This window comes from Orcinus orca, chromosome 19, assembly GCF_937001465.1.
Source record: "Orcinus orca chromosome 19, mOrcOrc1.1, whole genome shotgun sequence".
NCBI lineage: Eukaryota > Metazoa > Chordata > Mammalia > Artiodactyla > Delphinidae > Orcinus > Orcinus orca.
Genome location: NC_064577.1, coordinates 28,635,986 through 28,657,705, shown reverse-complemented (window position 1 = coordinate 28,657,705; position 21,720 = coordinate 28,635,986). Strand labels below are relative to the sequence as shown.

At 61.4% G+C, this 21,720-nt stretch overlaps 2 protein-coding genes across 9 annotated transcripts in view; one reads left to right on the top strand and one right to left on the bottom strand.

Moving 5' to 3' along the window:
• The window catches only part of CASKIN2 (CASK interacting protein 2), a 13,790-nt gene extending 12,192 nt beyond the window's left edge, over positions 1–1,598 (top strand). For all 6 annotated transcript variants that reach the window (XM_033438475.2, XM_049702202.1, XM_033438476.2 and 3 more), the window contains 2 exons: positions 60–282; positions 722–1,598. In XM_033438475.2, coding sequence (XP_033294366.1) covers positions 60–282; positions 722–812 — 314 coding nt within the window. In that variant the 3' untranslated portion in view covers positions 813–1,598. The remainder of the gene's footprint in view (positions 1–59; positions 283–721) is intronic.
• On the bottom strand, positions 1,406–21,720 carry TMEM94 (transmembrane protein 94). Of its 3 annotated transcripts, none has more exons than XM_033438470.2 (31): positions 21,425–21,704; positions 14,972–15,091; positions 14,508–14,635; positions 13,927–14,063; positions 13,151–13,353; positions 12,645–12,796; positions 12,159–12,261; positions 11,858–11,944; positions 11,482–11,598; positions 11,035–11,091; positions 10,630–10,734; positions 10,337–10,501; positions 9,947–10,156; positions 8,967–9,282; positions 8,343–8,516; positions 7,849–7,951; positions 7,510–7,727; positions 6,656–6,834; positions 6,429–6,567; positions 6,066–6,181; positions 5,842–5,941; positions 5,388–5,496; positions 5,004–5,193; positions 4,689–4,766; positions 4,314–4,399; positions 3,972–4,053; positions 3,558–3,706; positions 3,382–3,476; positions 3,195–3,288; positions 2,850–3,020; positions 1,406–2,673 (listed from the first exon to the last, which is right to left on the bottom strand). In XM_033438470.2, exons 1-31 carry the CDS (start codon positions 21,476–21,478, stop codon positions 2,601–2,603), a joined length of 4,110 nt encoding a protein of 1,369 aa, XP_033294361.1. In that variant the 5' UTR covers positions 21,479–21,704; the 3' UTR covers positions 1,406–2,600. The 3 variants fall into 3 exon arrangements, with proteins under 3 accessions (XP_033294361.1, XP_033294363.1, XP_033294362.1); XM_033438472.2 differs by having other exon boundaries at positions 6,656–6,837; positions 21,425–21,703; XM_033438471.2 differs by lacking the exons at positions 1,406–2,673; positions 2,850–3,020; positions 3,195–3,288; positions 3,382–3,476; positions 3,558–3,706 and having other exon boundaries at positions 3,967–4,053; positions 4,314–4,434; positions 6,656–6,837; positions 21,425–21,720.

Here is a 21,720-nt window from a genome sequence, read left to right as displayed (position 1 = left end):
GTTGGCAGGGCTCGTGCCCAGCCCAGCTGAGTCACAAGCCAACCTCTTTGTCTCTGCAGGAACAGCCCCCAAGCCTGTGTCTGTGGCCTGCACCCAGCTGGCATTTTCTGGCCCTAAGCTGGCTCCCCGGCTCGGCCCCCGCCCTGTGCCCCCTCCAAGGCCAGAGAACACTGGGGCCACGGGCCCAGGCCGGGCCCAGCAGAGACTGGAGCAGACCAGCTCATCCCTGGCAGCTGCCTTGCGGGCCGCGGAGAAGAGCATTGGTGCTGAGGAGCGAGAGGGGTGAGGGGTGCTGGGTGCTGAGGAGGGGGAGAAGGCGGCGTAAGAGCAGCTCCGCCCGAATCCTGAAGCCTTTTCCCAGGGTTCCGGGAATGACGGGAGGGGGATGTCACCGTCACGTTGGGCAGATCCTCAGGCTGGGGGGCCCCTATTGGGATGGGAGGAGCCTGGGCCTGGGGTCACCCGGATCTGACCTGCAGGGAATCCTGGTGGCCGCCACTTAGAGGCACGTGAGCTTGGGCAAGTCACTTCTCCCTGTGAGCCCCAGCGTCTCTGTGCAAGGAAGGGAACGGTAACTCCTACTGCCTCGGGAAGTTGTGAGAATTAGGAGAAGACGCACTCAAAGTGCGCACCAACCACGCTCCCGGTAGCAGCCCCCTTGCCCCGGGCCGGCAGGGTGCGGACCGCTGGCTGATCTGACCTGCTCCTTCCCCTGCTGCAGCCCCCCGGGCACCTCCACCAAGCACATCCTGGATGACATCAGCACCATGTTCGACGCCCTGGCTAACCAGCTGGATGCCATGCTGGACTGAGCCGGACCTGCTGGCAGCTCGCAGCAGTGCCCACCGTGACCTTCCTCAGCCACTGCCTTTCCCCCGGCACGGACGCCGCCCCTGCCGCCCTAGCGGGGTCCCTCCTGCTGCTGCAAGCCAACGGCTGTCGGCACCAGGGCTCTGGGAGGCGGCCCCCAGGGGAGCTGAGGGGACTCGTCAGAACCTGACACCTCAGCAGAGCCCCCTCCCAGTGTGTAACCTGACGGGACGGCCCTGCCTTTTGGGCAGGGACCCTGGTGAGAGCTTCCTCTCCAGGAAGAAAGAGGTGGTGGCCGGGCTTCTGGGGTACCTCCTCTGTCCCCCCAGTGTCTCAAGCCCCTGTGCCAAGGCCCTCTGGCCACCCACTGTGCTGTCCTGGCGCCCAGAGGCTGGAGGAGGCGGTGTGTCTGGCCTGGTCCCCCGCAGGTGTTCACAGGACATGTAAACAAGCGGCCAGGCCAGCCTCCGCCGCCGCCCCTGCCTGCCCTCAGTGAGGCAGAGCTGGCGGGGGTGGGAACAGTGGGATTCACAGGTCCCCCAAAGTCCAGACGTTCCCAACTGTAAATGTTATTTTTTAAGCAGAGAGAAATGCATATATTTTAAATGGAATTTATTCTATCTATAACTGCCTGAGAGGACGCAGTGGGGGAGGGGCTTCGGACCACAGCAAGAGCACCCACTGCCCGCCTTGGGGCTGGAAGCCTGACCTGGTTGGCCCAGGCCCCGGCTCTGTAACCATTAACCTCTTCCCCCAACTAACACCAATGAAAGTGTCATTCCACGTGATCGGGCTGTGTGTTTGGATCTGCGCCACGGACCTCTGAGCCAGGAGTCGCACCTGAGCCGGACCCGAGCGCTCCCACCGATGCGCGAGGAGGAAGGCTTGGGCCCTCCCCTCCTCACCTTTGCGGAGGGGCTCCGTCACTGGCCGAAGCCCTGGATAGGTCCGTTAGTGGCTGCCTCATGGACCAGCCACAGGTCTTTCTTCAGGAATTTATCAGTTTTAATACAAACCAGTCTGTATTCATTCCTAAAAGGCTCATTTCCAGTAAAAAATAATACACCAGTGAAAACATTCTCACAGGATAACTAGGGCCGGGGCTGAAAGGAGCCCTGGGCTGTACCCCAGGACTGGCTCTCTCCGCCAGCTTGAGGGCAGGCACAGGAGGAGGTTCCAGGGCCAGGCGGGGGCTCTGCTGCATCTTCAGGTCTCTGTGTGAGGCTCCCCCCCCGACCACAGAGGAAGGGAGGGAAAGTACTCAGGGCCAAATCCAGGCCCCTGCCCCAGGAATACAGGATGAGAGGGGCACAGGGAGGATGAACCACCACCCCTGCCTTCAACAGTGGCCTAGAGAGCTGTTCGGACCTCCCACGGCTGCTCTCCCACAAAAGGTGGAAGCTCAGCCCCATGGCTCATAGCTCTGCCTGAAAACCCAAGAGCAGAGGGCGCTGCATTCGGTGACCCTGAAGGGGGGCGGCCCACAGGTGGAGGGGGCTGAGGGCCCCTCTTTTAAGCGCACGAGGTCATACATTCAAGAGTCCAGGGGTGCTCCCCCTGGTGAGGAAGAGCCAGACTGTCCTGACACCAAGGCCACAGCTCAGCATCTCTTCAGTAATTCCCCGGGGGGCAGGACGACAGCTGGGTCTGACACCGGGAGTTGGGCCTCCAACGCCATAGGGCGCAAGAGCAAACCCTGAAACATTCATGATATCAACTCCCCAGACTCAGAAATGGGTCTGGCTTTAGCCCTAGGATCCAGAGCAACTATGACCACCACGGCCAGTGGCTCAGAAGGGAGAGTTCATGCCCAGCTTAGTTTCAAACTGCAGTTTCTGTCGCTTCTGGTAGCGGACCCGGACCCTGGTAGGGCGGGAGATTAAAGTCCAGGTTAGCGCAGAGCCCCAGACCAGGGGACGGGCAGGACACCCGAGGAGGAGGGCGGGACGGCAGTGGGAAGGCAGGGGAACGGTGCCCCGGAGGTGACGGGCTTAGGGAACACACCCAGGCCCAGAGGGGGCACCCAGCCGGTGGCTCACCGAATCTCGTGCAGCTTCACGATCTCGTTGGTGACCACCACGAGGACCAGGGAGAGGCAGCCCAGGAGCCACGTCAGCAGAGGCACGTCCTCCAGGCCAAAGTGGACGTGGCTGTCCCTGTGTGTCCACAGCTGCAGGTCCACTGCTGTCTGGACCACCTGCCCCAGCAACCTGCAGGAGGTGGCAGCCCTGCGTCAGCGGGGTCTCTTGCTTCCTTCCCTGCTTTTCTCAGCAGGGACAGCTTAAGGAGGGCACCCTTCAACCTCTGGCCCAAAGCCCGCCCTCAAATCACAGCCCCGCTGCAGCCACTCCCCTGCTCCCACCCTCCATCCCAGAAGGACTCACACCACGGGCACGGTCACCGCCCACCAGAGGTTTGTCAAGGGGCTCTTTCTCCACAGGGGCTTGGTGCGATGCACGTGGGTGATGGAGATGAAGACTGGAGAAAATGGGGTCAGTGGTGGGTGTCAGACTTCTCACGGCCCGAGGCCTGGTCCCCAGGGTGCCTCACCAGCCCCGGGGAGCCCCTCACCAGTGTGCAGGACGGTCAGGGCGGCGGCGAGCTTCTGAGCCGGCAGCAGCCCGTTGGCGAGGTCGTCAAACCAGGCTGGAGCCGTGTCGGCGCGGCTGCCAAAGCAAGGTGTGGGCTCAGCTTCCTCTGGGCCCCGCGGAGGGACGCCAGGGCGGGGCTGCCAGGATGGGACCCACCTGGGCAGCATGATGGAGGAGCAGTTGGTGAGGTTACGGACCCGGGAGCTGTCGCAGAAGCTCTGCAGTGTGAAGCCAAAGCAGATGAGGCACGAGCTGATGGTGAGGCTGAACTTGAGCAAGAAGCAGAGCAGGAAGTAGTGCTGCGTCTGCGGGAAGAGGAGGCCCGTCACCGCTGTGGCAGCCGCCCCTCTGGCACACGGATTCAACGGGGTCCTCAGTCGGCGGGCGGGCCCGGGGGATAAGGAGCAAGGATCTTGCCAGCTCTGTACCACCCCTCCCCCTTGGTCTGGGGAAGTTCGGATGGAATTCCTCCCCCCGCCCCAACCCCACTTCCCTCCCCCAGGGCTCAGCCCCCTCCACACCGACATTCCTCAGGAAAAGCCCAGGCTCCCAGGGCTCCACGGTGCTTACCTTCTTAGGAATGGACTGAAGGTTTTTCCCCGTTGCCATAGACATGATGGAGCTATGGGGGGGCTTCCCCAGCAAAGAGATGCTGAAAAGCAGGAACTTCCGTGAAGGGTGGTGACTGTGACCCTCTGTCCCCCAATTCTCATGTGGGAAGGACTTCGGGAGTCCTGACAGTGAGGGCAAGTCTGCTGGGCAGATGGGATAAGACAAGGGAGAGGGTGCCCCCGGGCCTCCTGTACCAGAAGTGAGCACTGAGCATGGCTTCCTGAACCTGGGCTCCTGGGGACACTTGGTGACATCCCAACCCTGCCTGCCTGGGCACGGAGGGGCGGCCCGGCCTCTCACCTGAGCAGAGGGTAGCAAAAGCAGGACAGCCACAGGATATCGGTGGTGCTCAGGATTGGCGGCAGCTGGACGAGGCAAGAGAGGAACTGAACCAGGAGAAGCCAGGAAGCACAATGAGATTCTAGCAAAGAGTAAGACACTGGGAGCCCCAGGGCTGACTCGCCCTGTGCCCAGACGGAGACTCACGTCCTGGCTGAGAGGAGACGGCGCTGGAGGGGACACTATTCTGCCGGCGGGGTCATCTCCAAAAGCCCAGGGGGTTCACAGAGGCTGTGGGGGCCCCCCAGGCTGTGCTGCATCCTCCCAGCCTCTCAACCGGCCCTTGAGTGAAGGAGTGAGCAGGGAGGGGCGATGCCCGTGCCGGCCCCACCTCACCTGGATGACCACGAGAGTCAGCTGGCACTGCAGCAGGAAGAGGAAGCACTTGCGAATGCCGTAGGTGGCGTGCCGAGCCTAGGGACCGGGAGGGGCAGGTTGGGGCCTCTCTCAGGCCCCACAGCTGAGATGGCCCCAAGAGCCAGATGCCCCAAATGTTCCCGCGAGGGAGGGGCGGAGGCAAACTCCACTGCCTGGGAGAGCTTCGCCTGGAGGTGAGCCACCCTTGGGAGCTCAGGCCGGTCCTGCGTCGCGACTGCCCGCCCCAAGCAGGACCTGCCCCCCTGCCCCCGAGCGCCCCCCCCGAGCCCCCACCTGCTCGATGAGCCGGATGACGCTGATGGTCTCCTCCTGGCGGAAGGTCAGGGAGCAGGGCAGGCTGTTGAGCTGCCCCGAGAGCTGCAGAGGAGAAAGGCCGTCCGAGGCCTGGGCCATGCTGGTGCTGGTGGCGTAGCCAAAGGTCTCCCAGGAGCAGCGGGACGGGTACAGGGGATCCAGGGCAATGCTGCTCAGCGTACGGGGGGAAGCATACCCATCAGCTGAAGCGTGCCAAGACCCCGTCTCCCACGGGACTGAGCAAGCACCCACTCCCTCTTCTCCCCGCCAAGTCCAGGTTCCTTGGTCCCGACCAGGGCAAGATCCGTTGTGGGGTCTCCGGGAGGAAGAGGCTGTCCCCCGGCTCTGGGGTGTCACCCTGACCTGATATCGCTCTGGAGGAAGAGGCAGCTGTTCCGCAGGTTGGCAGAGCTGCCCAGGCAGCAGGTCACCTCCCCATATTCCTGCATGATCTTGATCATCTCACACATGGCTGAAGGGGCAGAGTCGGGGGGCATGAGAGTCAGGCAGGCGAGCCCCACGTGGGGTGCTGGGCAGAGACCCCCAGGACAAAGCAGGAGACAAGGGAAAACAGGCCCCTCTTTGGGACCATCCTGCCCCCAATTTCGTGAACATCGTATGAATACTGTCACTTCTGACTCCCTAGAACGGGCCACCAAGGCTCCAGCCCGCAAGACCCCCAGCTCCTCCCAGCCCAGGTTCCTCCGCTCCCTGCGTGGGAAACCAACATCGCTCCGGAGCCCGCGGGGTGCCCATGCACTGGCAGTGCTCCACACAAGGGCCGGGCTGGCCGAGTAGCCGCCACCACGGTACTCACTCTCGGGGGTGCAGTCGGTGAAGAGGGGCACGAGCAGGGGCACATTGTCGATGTTCTGCAGGTGGGGCCGCACCTGGTGGATGCCCCGGGGCAGCTTGGCCTGCAGAGAGCAGAGATGCCAGTTGCCTCAGGGTCCCTCCTCCCTCACTCCTCTGCCCTGGACAAGCCACGGGCCAACCCCAGGGCTCTGGGGACACAGACACCCCACCACCACCACATCGTACCCGGTTGCAGTCCTCCAGGAAGCTGGGGAGGTCGCTGTCGGTGGGCTGGAAGCTAATGAGGTCCGAGTGACCCTCCTCCTCCATTAGGAGGAGCCCTTCCGCATCATCTCGGGACACTGTGGGGACAAGAGCCTGTCCCTCACCTTGGGGCCAGACTTCTGGGGGCCCTTCCTCGCCTTGCAGATGACGCAAAACTTCCTGTTTCGAGGTGTCCTCCCCCCCACCCCGTTGACTGCCGTTGCCGCAGGGAGATCAGAGCCATCTTGCAAGGGGGGGATCCGTGGAGGCGCTTCCTAGTTGTAGCCCCAAGGAAGGGGAATGACCCACACCCACCTCGTGTCCACACCAAACCTTTGCCCTCACCCTGATTCAGGTCATCGTGCAGGGATCCAGTGTGGCTAGGACTGGAGGGGGGGATCTCAGAGCCGGGCATGTCACCATTGGGCGTGAGGGAGATGTGACAATTCCAGCCCGTCTCCAGGCCCATCTTTTCTGCAAACACCTGCACCGGGAAGATGGCAATGAACAGATGGGCCCAAAGGGTCGCGTGGGGAAAAGGGTCAGTGGGAGCATTGGGGGTGCTCCCCCACCTTGCTTTTGAGCTCATCCTCCAAAGAGAAGTAGACGAAGCGGATGCAGGCGTTGACCAGCCCGTCGATGAGGCGCACGATGTCCAGCCGGGCCTGGTACTGGGAGGACACCATGCCCATGAAGATCTGCCCGCTCAGGGCCTGCATGCAGTCTTCCTTCTCCAGCACCTCCCCGATCCCTTCTTCAGGAGGCACAAGGCACAGAGCCCGGCCAGGACACGGCCCAGGCAGGACACCCAGGAACCAGCAGATGGCAGGAGGCAGCCCGGGGCCACACATGCAGATGCCATGCCCAAGTCAATAAGCACGCGGGCCCCAGGGGACCACACACGCAGCCACACACATGCACAACCAAGACATAGAGAAGCCAACAGACACGGGGGAAAAGACAAGGAAAGGTACTCATCAGTCAGGTGACAATCCGTGGTCCAGGGCTAGGGGGCGGGCCCCACCCTCAGCAATGGCTTCAGTTCATGGTCTCTGGGGTCATGAGACCCCAGAAGGCTGTATGTTTGGCGGAGTGGGGAGGGGTGGGTGGAGCTCTGAGTTCCTCTGCTCCAGCAGGCTTTGTGACCCGGTCCTTTGTCTGACTCAAATAAGGCTAATGCTCTATACACGCTACTGCTTTATAACCTTCAAAGAAAGCACTTTGCTATCTGTCATCCCACTGGAGCGGCACAGTGAACCCGTGAGCAGGGCAGACAAAGCACCTGGTTATAGATGAGAATAAGGGACTCGCCCACGTCACCAGACAGTGAGAGCCACCGCGGTGTTCCAGGTCCTCTGCTACGGTCTGGTCCAGGCCGCTGGAAGCCCTCCCGGCCCCCGGCCCCCGGGCACAGGGCCCACGGTACCGTCTGAGCTCCAGCTGCCGCGGCGGGCACTCAGCTTGATGGGAACGGTGCTGGGCAGCTCGCACGTGGTGAAGATGCTGCTCCGGCCGGGCGCCTGCACCAGCTCGATGCACTTGCCGTTGAGCTGGGACGACAGGGCACAGCTCATGGGCTTGTAGGCGAAGGCAGAGCAGTAACCAGACAGGCAGGCTCGCTGGTAGAAATCCAGCACTTTCTTTCTGCCGGGGAACCGGGGTGGAAGTGAGGTGAGTGGTCCTGGGATGCCCCACCCCTGGGAGCCGGGCAGGCAGACCACCAGAGCTGACTGCTCCCGCCCCTGGCATCTGCTTCCTTACCTACCTGTCGGAACCCGAAAGAGGGTAGATGTCGGCTCCATCCCAGAAGTCTGTGCAGGCCTCCAAGACCACGTCGGCCGTGCCGTGGGACAGCATCTGTTCTGTGCCTGAGGGCAGTGGCGGGGAGAGGAAGGCCAAGCCATGAGTGCCCAAGCCACCTCACCTCCGGGGACATACTGCCACCCTTGAGAAGGGCACTAAAGGAGCCCCTGGGGGATGGGAACTCCCCAGGCCTCATGGCAGCAAACCTGTAGGCAAGGCCACTGGGTGCATAGCGCAGGCTCTAAGCTGCCGGTCCTCCAGACAGTCCCAGCATCTGTGGCCACCACCATCCCAGCCCCCGTCCCCGAAGCCAATCTCTGCCACGTTTGAGATCTCGGCAAGAATCTAATGCTCGTCGGCCCAGCGCTCCCTAAAAAAAGACACCCTAAAAAGAGCCCCGCCCTGCCCAGCTCCCGGGAGGTTTGGCCTGATGCGGGCAGAGCCGGGGAGGCTCACAGGTGGTGGTGTCCTTGATGAAGAGGCTGATCATGTGGCTGAGCGGGGGCCGCCGCTTGGTGACACAGGAGAGCCTCCCCAGCGAGGTCTCCTTCATGGTCTCGGCGCTGGGGAGGCGGTAGAGCGCAAGGTGGTTCCCCTGCTTGAAGAGCTCCTTGGCCCCGGGAGTGAAGCCTGCAGGAGGAGGGACGGCACAGGATCTCTGGGAGGAAGCCCACCCCCACACACCACCCTCCCTGTCGGGGAGGGAACCCCAGGCAGGCTGGGCGGCTTCCCTCCACGCGTCCATCCCGCAGGCAGTTATCTTCCCGGATGAGGAAGCGCCGTCAAGCGGCGGTGCCTGGTTAAAGGGGATGATCAGGGAATTCCCTGGCGGTCCAGTGGCTAGGACTCTGCGTTCTCACGGCTGAGGGCCCGGGTTCAATCCCTGGTCGGGGAACTAAAATCCCACAAGCCTCGTGCCACGGCCCAAAAAAAAAAAAGGGGGTCAATCAGAAGCCCAAAGGGTTGCTGGTGCTCTTGAGCGAGGCCACGCCCGGGCCTGGCATGTTTGGAGCCGGGGGCCCAGCCTCTTGGAAGAGGCCGGCAGCTAGCCCAGCCGCCACCCCTGCGGTGGCCACGTACCAATGAGGCGGGCGAGCTCGCAGAGGCCCCAGGGCACGTGCACGGGCAGCACGGTGCTGTGGCTCTCCTGCAGGGCGATGTTGCACAGGTGGTCTGAGAACCGGCACAGCCGCTCGGTGACGCTGGCATTGCACAGGTTCAGCAGCACGTTGAGGCCCAGGGGCTTGAGGGAGGTGAGGTGGAGCTGCCAGTTGGAGTCATCAAACTGGATGCAGGAGGGATTCTGCTGGTCCTGGGACAGGCTCAGCATCTCCAGGTGGTAGTCACACACGAAGTCCTCGGCCTCATAGGTCTCGCCCTCCAGCACGTGCTGGGTCTGGAGGAAACGTGGAGGGGAAGAGGGGCCTCAGGCTGGGAGGGATGCGGCGGGTGCCCCCGAGAGAAGGCACCGCCTCCCAGCAGGGCGTGCTCATGCTCGCGCTCTCCCATCCCTCTCGAAACCCCTTCCCTGTCCTTCCCGGCTCCTGGCTGCTTCTAGGATCTGTGCCCAACAACACTGTCACCAGCTCAGAGGAGGCTGTCCAGACCAAGCGAGAAACAACGAAGCACCTTTCTCGGCCATGGGAAATGTTTTTAGAAGGAGCCACTGGCTTTCTGTCTTTTGTACTTTTTTTTTGTTTTTGGCCGAGTGGCATGTAGGATCTTGGCTCAATGGGACCCGCGACTCCTGCAGTGGAAGTGCTGGCACCCCTGGACCACCAGGGAAGTCCCGGCTCTCTGCCTCTTGAAGGTTGTGATTAGGAGGAAGGGCCTTGCCCCAACCAATTACCACCATCAGAGAAACACGGAAAACGGGGAAGGGCCTACTTCACGGAAAAGCCGTGGGCGAGGCCTCAGGAGGTCCCGGAACAGAGGCCAGGACGGCTGTGCTTCGGGCTCCATCCGTCCAGGCCGGGCTGCACCCCTGTGGCCCCTTCGGCAGGCGAGGCCAGGACGCCCTGCGGCTGACAAGCGGGCTGCTCTCCGCCCTCTCCCCTCACCTTGCCGGGGTCTTCTTCACCGCCCTCTGTGTCCCTGCTGAAGCTCACGCTGGAGCCGGACAGGTGTTTGCTGCGGCCGTGAGCTCTGTGGTGAGAGGAGGGCTCGGGGGCCTTGGGGCCATCGCCTGGCCAGTTGCCGCGCTCCTGCTCATTGGAAAGGTGCAGGGTAGGGTTCAGGGAGCCGGCCAGGAGGGCGTCTCGTTCACGGGGCTGAGGAGAGCAAGGAACACAGGCCTCGGACCGGCGTCCCGACGGCTGCCACGGGCCAGTGAGGCAAGGCTGCTTCGTCCCCTCAGGGCGTCATCTCTGAAGCAGATCCTGAGGCCTGAGCCCTCCTCCCCGCTCCTCGCCTCGCCCTCCCTGAGGCTACCAGCCGGGCCCAGGCCATACCTCCTCCTCCAACTCGGGATGGCAAAAGGAGCGCGTGGACAGGTCATCCGTTAGGTCCTCGTGGCTGCTGTGCGGGGGCTCCACCTTTCCGCTGAAGAACAGCACGGTCTCCGGGCTGGGGTTGGGCCATGACAGGATCCCCTGTTTGTCCACACAGCACAGGACCTGCAGGGAGAGAAGAGGACTGGGAAGGGGCCTTGGAGGTCCCCAAGCCGCCAGGGGCCGCTTAAGTGACCAGACACGGCCAGAGAGCAGCCTGTCGAGGCCAGGTCCTCCCACGGGGCCCCCCTCACCGTGACGGAGCCCAGGCTGTGCAGCAGGCTGGAGCTGTGGCTCAGCGTAGGAGACGTCCCCTGGATCACCCGCAGGAAGTGGCCCCAAATGCAGCGCAGCATCTCCTGAGGGCAGAGACAAAGCCCGCGAGGCCGGCTGGGGCTTGGCCGTATTTCCCTGGAGATGGCCTCTGGGGCCGACAGAGGAAACGGTCCGGGAGCACCAGGAAGTTGAGTGGAAAAGCCTGTGTCCAGCACGGCAGTGACACATTACCCATGTGGGACGGGTGGACTGAGGGGCTCCAGGAGCCCGTGGGAGGCTCAAAGGCCATAAAGTAGGGGAGTCCCAGGGTTCCAGCAGGGGCCCGAGGGAGCGCGGGCTGGGGGTACGGGGCCTGGAGCAGAATCCATCCTGGGTGAGCGTACCTGAGAGGAGACGGCTTCGGTATAGCTGCTCAGAGTGTCCTCCGAGAACTTGGCCAGCTGTGCGGAGAAGAGGGTGTGAGCCTCGGGGAGGAAACCGCCAGCCAGCCTCTCACAGGCCTCCGAGCTGGCGGGTGGGGCCTCGTGCCAGCAGGGCTCCCGACGCCTTTGGTGAAGGACTCCAGGGCAGCCCTTGAATCCCCCGTCTGCTGACAGCCCGGGTGGACACTCAGCCACCCCCGGGGCCTGGTCTGGAGACCCTTCTGGCTGGAGAGGGCAAAGCCCTCGGAGAGCTGCCCAGGCCCTGCCTGTCGCTGGGCCACGGGGTAGGGGTGGGGCTGGACTCCTGCCCTGTCTGCTGGGCACAGCCGACTCTTTTCATTCCTGTCTTTGGTTCTTTTTGCACTGTCCCCCGACCCCCACCCTCCCCGATGCCTCGGAACAACCTACCAGGGAGCTGGGGGAAGCCTTGCTCATCTGGGCCAGGACACGGGCTTCTCCACAGGCAGTTGCCAGGACCCAGAGCACAGGGAAGAGCAAGGGGAGGATGGGCAGGACGCCATTCACCTGGGAAGGAGCGAGCCACACAGGCTCCCTGAGATGTGCTGGCGGCCGGATGGAGGGAAGGGCTTCCCCGGCCCTGGGGCCCTCCCCTGAGTAAAAAGGACAGCTAGGTGCAGGAAGGGAGGAAGGGACGCAGGCGTTCTGAAGCTAAGCCTAAGAGACCCCTGGGCTGCAGAGAGGGAGGGGCAGTCAGGGCACCACGAGGGGACGCAGTCTCAGGGGAAAGAGGAAAGCGCTACAGAGAGGAGAGGGCTGCCGCCACCTGCAGCTGGAGGAGGGTGTACTGCCAGGTCATGACACCAGGGGCATTCAGCATGAAGCGCAGGGCGTTGGTGATGAGGAAGCCAGCCTGTCGGGAACAGGAGAGACGCTGCCTTATCCCCCACAGAGAGACCCAGGCTCTAAGCCTCCCCGTCTTCTGCCCACTCACAGCCCCACCCCTGGCACTGGCCGGCTCACACTGGGACCCTCTAGTCTTCACTCACACGCTCGTCCGAGTCTGGCCCCCAGGCTCCCCCATTTCCTGGCCCTCCCCCTGCCCTGTGCGGCCCCGCCTCACGCACCAGGACCACGGGCACCGCGTAGTGCAGCATCACTGACTGCACCGTGAACCTCTCGTTGTCCAGAGCGGTGACTGGGCGGGACAGGGCCATGTCTAGGCACCACCTGCAGAAAGAGGGGATACTACACTCGGGCGAGCCCTGCTCGGGGAGAGGCCAGAAGCCCACCCCTTCACCTAGCGTCACTGGGTCCTGCAATTCCCTCCTATTTCTTGGCCCCGGCCAAGTGGCCTCCTGGTCACTGTGGCCAGGAGCTCGTGGCAGCCTCTGAAGCTGCCCCCTCGGAGTTCAGACTGAGAGGGGGTCAATCACCCAGTCGAAGAATTCTCACAAGACACTAAAGAGAAGACCTTCCGGAGATGCCTGCGCTAAGGGACCTCAGTATGGACAAGGCGCCTTCCTGTCACCGGCCCCACCACGCCCCCTGCTCACAGGAGGCACCGGGCCGAGAAGTCAGGGGACAGGAGTAAGGCAGGGCGGCGCCCTCACCTGATGTTGTCAATCACAGGGGTCTCGAGGACGCGGAAGAGCCGGTGCTGCTGGGGGTTCTGTGGCCCTTTCTTCACTTCTCCCCGGGGGGAGGGGGGCGGAGAGAAAGGTGGAAACAGGTCTCCCGGCTCCAAGACGATGTGCTCATCATCCTGCCAGCGACGAAGGGGAGGAGGTCGAGGGTAATTAATGGTTCCATGGAAGCCACTCTTCCTTGACCGTTCTGGCTAAGTGGAGACATCTCATTGGGTTAGGGACCGTCAGTTAGCACAGAGTCAGTTAGGGTGGGGCCTGGGGGACTGGATTCCTAGCAGCTTGAGGATCAGACAGAAGAAAGAACAGGACAAGGAGAAAGATGTTCCAGCTTTTCTCCATTCTCCTGGAGCCCTTGCCAAGAAGCCCAAGAGCTGGGCTGGAACCATCAGGATTAAGCCCAGGGACCCTCCCACCATTGCCGGTGGACACTCCCACAGCATTTCCAGGGAAGGAGAAAAGCCTCCAGCTACCTTGATCCCCCTCAGAGAAGCAAACGATTCTTGGCCAGGCCTCAGAGCTATGATGTCTCCTTCTACCAACAGGCTAACTGGCAGGTTGACGAGATGTCCATCTCTGTAGGCCCAGTGTAGGGACCAGGATGGTGCAAAGGGCATGTGGAGGTCTGGGTACATGGCATCTAGCCACTTGATCTCCTTGCCATCCCTGAGGGCATCTGGTGAGAATGGAAAGAGGGAAACAGCCTCACCCACTGGATCCACACACCAGCCAGATCCAGCACACAGCTATGAAGTGCTGTCTGCTCTTCTCCCTTCCCCAGACGGCCTGCATCAACCCACGCCGCTCACTCCAACACTTCCCCTCTCCGAGGCCACCTCCCCACCACCCCAGCGCGGGCACTTGCACCTCCTCTGAACACCTGAAGCTCTTATTCTTTGTACCCTGCTTCCATTCAAATACATTTTGCTAACTTTGCTAAGGGCTTTGAGGGGTGTGCTGAGCTTCCTGAGGGGTACAAACGTCAAAGATTAAGCCGATTTGGCCCCTGGCTTTGAGGAGCCGTTAGCCTTTCTGCCCGCCCCAGGCCACTGCCTGGGTACCCATAGCCGTCCCACGGCTCTCGCTGCACCACTGAGAAGAAAGCAGGGCATCCTTATCCCCTGAATGCTGACCGCAGGCAACGCCAATGTGCTGGGGCTCCTGGCTGGGGCTCGGGACGGGAGCTCCAGGGCTCTGACACACCCCAGGGCACCTTTTCCCACCTGACTCGCCTGCCCCTTGGCCTCACCTTGGATTTGGTCAATGATCCCTCGGAGTCTCCGTTCTACCTCTCGGCGCTTCAGGCGATCTTGCCGCCCAATGAGGACGAGGTTGAGGAGCAGCAAGAGGAAGAGCGCAGAGGCGTTCACCAGCTCCACCCCGTGGCTGGCAGGGAGAAGAGGGGGCACTGGCGGGGCGCGGGCCGGGGGGTCACCAGCCCACCAGCTCCACCCCGTGACTGGCAGGGAGAAGAGGGGGCACTGGCGGGGGGGGGCGGGCCGGGGGGTCTCCAGCCCACCAGCTCCACCCCATGGCTGGCAGGGAGAAGAGGGGGCACTGGCGGGGCGCGGGCCGGGGGGTCTCCAGCCCAGCCAACCCAGGGCCCCACACTCCCCTCCCCAGTCCCTTCTGAAAAGAGGGTCTCCTTCTGGTTCTGACACCAGCCGGCAAGGGACTGTGGATCCCTACACGACCCAGGCGCTGACTCTGGGGGCAGCTCCCCTCTCCCCAGGATGTCCCAGGCGGGTGTGGAGGCGGGAGGGGGACAAGCCCAGACCCTGCGCTGGGAGAGGTGGGAAGGAGCCCCTCCCAGGGCCTCGGACCGCGTACCTGCCAGCCGGCTGGCCCCCGTAGCAGCCCAGCAGCAGCAGCACGGCCAGGAGCATGAGCGAGGCGCCGGGCCAGTGGAAACAGGAGCAGCGGTTACTGTGGTGCAGGAAGCTGCTTCTCCACAGCTCCTGAGGAGGGAGGGGCAGGAGGCCAGGGAGTGAGAGGCCCAGGGGGGCCAGGCGAGGAGGGAGGAGCCGAGATTCTCTGCCCCGCATCCTAGCCGCCTTCCTCCCTCACCCACCCGACGGAGAGCCCAGGCGGCCACCTCTGTCTTCTCGCTTTGGTCTCGGCTGGGGTCAGGACATCACTCTGAAAGGAACCCCGGCCTCTTTCTGATTTTTAGTGATGCCTCAGCCGGGTCACACCGTCCAGGGTGACAGGGAGAGTCATGGCCCCGAGAATGTGCTTCCCAAGCTTTTCCACCGCCCCAACTAGGCTCTGGACTCCCCATGAGGATGTGTCACCTTCCATGTGAGACATTTCTTCCGTTCTTTTAGGTGTCCGTCCAGCACCGCCTCCAGCTGCTCCTTCAGGATGCTGAGGGCCTTCTGGGTGGACAGGCCCAGGGCCAAGGGAGCCTCGCCCTGGAGGGAAGCAGGAGGCACTCAGCATCCCTCAAGCAGGAGGCACTCAGCATCCCTCAGGAGGCCCTCCCCGCCCACCTCCCCAGAACCTTCCTCCCTTCTCCCAAATCCTTACCCTCCCGCCCTCCACTAGCCCTGACTCCTCAGGGCGTGAGCATGTTCAGATCTCCACCAAATTAAAAGACGTTCAAGTACACAGTGCCCTGCTCCTCAAAGCCAAGTTTAAAACAAAACCAGAGGGCTTCCCTGGTGGCGCAGTGGTTGGGAATCTGCCTGCCAGTGCGGGGAGCACGGGTTCGGACTCTGGTCTGGGAGGATCCCACATGCCGCAGAGCAACTAAGCCCGTGTGCCACAACTACTGAGCCTGCGCTCTAGAGCCCGCGAGCCACAACTACTGAGCCCACGGGCCACAGCTACCGAAGCCCGTGTGCCACAACTACTGAAGCCCACGCACCTAGAGCCCGTGCTCTGCAACGAGAGAAGCCACCCAATGAGAAGCCCGTGCACCGCAATGAAGAGTAGCCCCTGCTCGCCGCAACTAGCCCACACGCAGCAACAAAGACCCAAGGCAGCCAAAACCAAAAATAAATTAATTAATTAAAAACAAAACAAGGGCTTCCCTGATGGCGCAGTGGTTGAGAACCTGCCTGCCAATGCAGGGGTCACGGGTTCGAGCCCTGGTCTGGGAAGATCCCACATCCCGTGGAGCAACTAGGCCCGAGAGCCACAACTACTGAGCCTGCGCGTCTGGAGCTTGTGCTCCACAACAAGAGAGGCCGCGACAGTGAGAGGCCCGCGCACCGCGATGAAGAGTGGATCCCGCTTGCCGCAGCTAGAGAAAGCCCACACACAGAAACGAAGACCCGGGCTTCCCTGCTGGCGCAGCGGTTAGGAACTCGCCTGCCAATGCAGGGGACATGGATTCAAGCCCTGGTGCGGGAAGATCCCACATGCTGTGGAGCAACTAAGCCTGCAAGCCACAACTACTGAAGCCTGCACGCCTAGAGCCCGTGCTCCACAACAGGAGAGGCCACCGCAATGAGAAGCCCGTGCACTGCAACAGAGACCCAATGCAGCCAAAAATAATTAATTAATTAAATTTTTTTTTTTTTAAAAAAAGCAACAAGAAGAGTCTGGTCTTACAAAAAATTTTAAGAAAAAGAAACGAAGGCCCAACACAGCCAAAAATAAATAAATAAATAAAATTAAAACAAAATAAACCCCAAAAAACAAAACCAGAAACAAACCTTTCTTTACTCAGTGTCTTCTAACTCACCTTTCACTCAAGTCCCAACCCACGACCAACAGCATCCCCCAGCCCCACTCAGACCGTGCTCACCACTGAGCTCCCGACTTACTGCACTGGGGCCATCTTTCGGATTTCCCGGGCCAGAAAATAGGTATTGTTTACGTGGGGAGAAGAGAACTAACCTGGAGATTCTGGCTTCACGTTGTTCCTAGTAAAAAACATTAGGGAAAAACCCCCACCGACTTCTGTTACCACCATTTCATAAAAGGGAGGCGACTGTAACCCTACCACATTGGGAAGGACACAGTCTCAGAAAAAAAGGCAGCTGCTGCCAGGAAAGGACCTGCACTGACCGCACTGCACTCTCATCTCACCGCGGGTGGGTGGATCGTGGCATGGACAGGGGTGGTTCCCAGCACATTGTCCTACGTGACCCCATGGCCTGACCTCTCCCATTGAGACCCCTGGTTCCTGGGCTTCTCTCCTGTTTTGTCCTGTCCGTCTACCCCACAGTCCATCCTACGACATCTTCTCCACAACTTTATGTACGTTTCCAGGGCAACCTCAGCCACATGGATTCATGTGCCACCAATAAGCTTACAACTGCTAAATTTCACCTCTAGCCTGACCGCCACCCCGAATTCTGACCCGTTCCCTAAACTGCCGCACAGCTGTTTCATGGGTACCTATGAGTTGACACATCCAAACCCCCGAAATTACCACCCGGCCCTCCCCGCCCGAGCCAGCACCCCTCCTACAGTTACCATCACCCAGGCACCCCAGCCCCTCCCTGCAACCTCTGCCTCCCCCTCCCACCTCCCCAGTCCCCACCTTTTCCAAACCAACCGCTGCACCCCAGCCAGTGAGCGCATGTCTGATGAACTGACCCTGTTTACCTTTAAAATCTAGCCCAGACTCCTGAGCGTGGTCTGGGATCTGCCAGCTTCTCCAGCCTCCTTTCCTGCCATTCCTGTCACATGCCGCACTCCCCCAGCTCATGTGTCAGCACCTTTATGGATTTTCCTAGCCAAGAACACACTCCCTGCCCCAGACAACTCTTACTTCTCCTTCGAGACTCAGCTCAAACACCACCCGCTCTGGGAAATCTTCCCAAAACCCAGGGCTGCACATACAGGGGGAGGTTTGTATTCCAAAGGCAGCCCGGGCAACCTCGCTTACCGGCGGCATCACAGAGGACTGTCGGTATAGATTTGCCTGTCTGGCTCTCCCACCGGACTGCCAATGCCTTGAAAAGGGTACTAAATTCTTCCATCTCCACACCCCTCCACCAACCACTAAGACAGTACCTATCACAGGGCAGCAGCTCAGTGAATGCTTGCTGACTGACTGAATGAACGCCCATGTAGTTTCACTGGTCCCCATGACACCTTCGTCAGGGTTGTCAACCCAGGATCTGTAGCAGAAACACCTGGACCTTTTACAAACGTGGCTGTCCAGGCCCCACCCAGACCTAGTGAATCAAAACTTCTGGAGGTGAGGCCCAGTCCAGATTGGATCTGATGCACAGATCCCCAGTTGGGGGTCCTGGAAAAAGAAGGCCCCCAGGAAAGGCAGGGCCTGGGGGAGGAGTGAGTGTTTCTCAGGGGCCACCTGAAGAGCACCCATGCGGGCTTCCTCCAGGGAAAGTTCCTGAGCAAGAGGCACAAAGGCCTGGACCTGGGGCACCAAGAAAGGGACTGGGCTTATCTACTGAGTCCTGGCCAAGGGTCACTGAGCCAGCGATGCCCTGGCTGCCTGGGCTCACGCCCTACCCTCTTCCCTCCTATCCCCGGGGTCCTGCCCCGGCTTTGCCCACCAACATTCTGGATTTCCTCCTCCCTGCCGGTCTCCACGTCCATCCACCCCCTTGGCAGGCTTGACCCTCGCCAGACACACATCTCCACGACTAGGAGTTGATGGACTGGGGGCCGTATCCCCTGGCGGCAGACCTGGCGTGGTGGGAGGCCCCTGAGTGGAGACCCCATGCTGGCCTGTCGCCAGCTCCCTCGGCCTGAGGAATGGGGACGGGCTTCGGAGTGGGCCCTGCCCGGAGACCTCCCAGAGCCCTTGCCTAAGTCTCACCTAATCCCTGCTCTCCGCGGTGGCTTTGGGGGATTATGAGGATGAGAGCTGCTGCTTCTCCGAGGGGATAACTGGTTATTTCCGCTCGGGAAGAAATGGCCCTCCGGGCAGGGAGCCGGCACCCCGCAAGGGTAAATACTGTACTCCAAAGCTCCCACCTCCCTCTGGCAGGGATCCGGGGGCCTCCCTGAGAGGCCGTGGTCCAGGACAAAGGAGTGTCGGGCAAGGCCCGCATCTCTGCCTCCCTGGCTCCTGGCATGAGGGAAGAAAGCCTCCAGGGGCGGGAAGGAGGAAGAGAAAAGCAAAGGGGGACCACAGGCCTTCTCACATCCAAGGCAGGATGCCTGCCCCTCTCAGCCCAAGAAGGCCCGAGAAGAATAGCGTTTGGGAGGCCCAGCCTCCCCTCCCCTTTCCGCTTCCTCCCTCAGGCTCGACCTGCCGAGCTCCCTCCCCGCAGTGGGATGTGCAGGTTCCCAGGGTGGACTTGCCTAGGCCAGGTCTCCAGAAATGATAAAGTGAGCAAACCTCCTGCGGGCAGGGAAGGGCTGGTCCGCAGAGGTGGAAAGGCTGCACGCCAAAGGGCGGGAGAGAGGAAGAGCTGACAAATCCCACGGGGCTGCACAATCACCCGGGAAGCTGCTCGGTCTGGAATGAGCGCCAGGCTCAGGAAGGCAGGGAAAGGCTAAGGGGAGCAGCCAGAGAGCCCGGGCGGCGGCCTCCCTCCAGCCAGGCCTTTAGACCGAGGACACTCAGGAACTGCCCTCTGCTTGCCCTGTGGCTGCCCTGCCTCTGCTGCCTTATTTCCGGTACCCCCAAACCCCCTGGGCAACCCCACCCAGCAACTGTTTCTGTTCCTTCTTTTCCTCCAGGGTCTGAGAACCTGTCCCGTGCTCCTCTCCAGGTGTGGGAGGAGGGGCCAGAGGGTGGCAGATGCTCCCGGGGCAGGGCCGGCAGAGGCGGGAGGGGCCCTGCAGAGCTGAGGGTGTGCATCTGCCCCCGCACGTTGTGTCTGGCTTGGAGCACCAACTCCAGACTGGAGATTAAAGACAGCACAACAGAGGCAAAATAAGCCATTCTGTAATTATACGCCTCCTGAAGAAAGCGCATGCCCGCACAGCGCCCCGGGGCCAGGACACAGCCCTCAAGGCCAGCCAACCCTCCACGGCCCCAACCCCACTTATCCAACTGCCGTGGCCGCCCGCTGAGGCCTGATGGCTACTCTTCACTCAGTCTCCGGCAGGAGGGTCCCGGGTATGGGGAAAATCACTGTTTCTCTCATTAACCCCTGGCTTTTCCCCCACGCGGTACGAGAACTGAAGCTGAGGAAATTGGTGAGAGACGTTCACGCTTTCCAGAGGAAATTCAGAAAGGGCTCACGCGTGAGGTAGGTGGCCTTTCTCAAAGCATAGAGATAGGCTGGCACCCAGCGTGCCCGGGCACCATGGCAGGGTGGGCGGGGTGGGAGGGCGGTCTGTGCAAGGACGGGGATGGTGTGAGAAATAAGAACGCCTGTCATACACGTGCCATCTGAGGTCTGCTCTTCTTGCCTAGCAGGGCCAAGAAGGGTGAGGAAAATCTGCCCCAGACTTAAGTACCCAAAGGCAGGAAGCAATTCTTCCTACTTCCCAGATGCTCAGAAACTCCCACTCCCCAGCCCCAGGCACGTCCAGGAGATTCCTGGGGCCAAGGAGGCAAGGCTAAGCAAGGCCTCTACACCAAAGGGGAGGCGTGGCCCTGCTTCTCCCCTGACACTGAAGCTTTTCGGGTAGAAGCAACCCCATCCCACTGTTTTAAGTGCTCAACCTCAACTGAACCCAACAGAGGAACTCGAGGCCATAGGAGGTGTAGGCTCAGGAGACGCTGCCAGCACGTGCCCATCGCGCCCCGCTTCATTGTCAAAGGGGGACACGGGCGGGGCCTGGGGGCTGGAGGAGCAGCAGGTGGTGACAAAATTCTATCTGCTAAATCAGAACTGCAAGGAATCTGCTACCGAACAGAACCAGCTCCCCAGGGCCCAAAGCTAAGCATCTGGGTCCGTCTAATGAGGCTTTAAGAGCCAACACGCCTGGGCTGTCCTGTGCCACCTCGGTCAGATTTCCCAGGTGGCCCAGAACCAGAAGCCCCCAGCCCCCAGTCCCTGTCCTTTCGGGACTCCCCTGAGGTTCCCTCAGCACAGCAGCTGTTTTCCTTCCCATCCTACCTGTTTCGGGAGAAAGTGGAATCTAGGTCCCCTAGGCTCAGGTAGGCAGACTGTGAATTGGCCTTGGCCTTTGGCCTTGGCAACAGCAGGTAACCACTAATTAGAACCAGCTGGCCCCTTTGCCAGGTTTCCCCATGGTCACAGCCTCCTTGGCCGGTGCAGGTGAGCGGGACCCACAGCTGGACTCCACGAGGTCTGAACCAGTGAAGCAGAGGTTCGGCCACTACCCACCAGGGTCTATCATAGGCGTCACCATAAATCTCTTCCGAGTTTGGCCAGACACAAATCCACTCTGTCTACAGACAAGCAGCTCAAAGCCTCAAGCAGAGGCACCTCCTCCTCTTCCTCACTCTTCCCAGCTCATGCTGACCTGGGCACTTTCACCTGTCTTCTTTCTCACCTCCTGCAGCCAAGACCTAGGAAGAAATCACCCCAGCCCTGTTGGCTCCCGCCTCAGTGACTCATGTGGTCCGGCGAGAAAAGCCTCCTTAATGGCCCTGAGGAGGGGTGGCATCCAAGCCTTGTGCCTGGAGACCCGGGTCCCAGCACACCTTGACAGGATGCCCCACGGGGAAACTTGGGCTCTGGTCCCGCTCTGGGTGACTCAGGAGCCTGGCAGGCAGCTATGCACACGGGCTTTCTGGCTCCCATCCCCAGCCTCCTTCCACGGTCCTCACTACCTCGTAATCCAAGCCGCCTCCAGCCCAGCTTCCATCTTCAACCGTTAACCCAAAGCCTCCGACACAAAGCGGGGAAGCGGGTGTGTGGAACGGGGGCATCAAGCCCAGCTGGCATACTCACTTTGCTGCCTTTGCCCTGGTGGGCAATCCATAGCTCTGCCCGTTTAAAGAGCATGGGGTAGAGCCTAAGCCACAGCGAGTCAGCCACAGAACTGCCAACACTGCTCTCCGAGAGGAAGAGGAGACAGAGAAAGACAGAGAGGGAAAGAGTGAAGAAAGAGAAGAGAGCTGGAGCGCGTGTGAGCGAGGAGCGGGGCGGCAGCGGCAGCAGAGTGGAGCTTCAATCTGCTGATTAATTTAGCCTATTTCCAGTCACGCTGCAGATTTAGGGAGGGAGGAGGAGGAGACCGGCTGCCG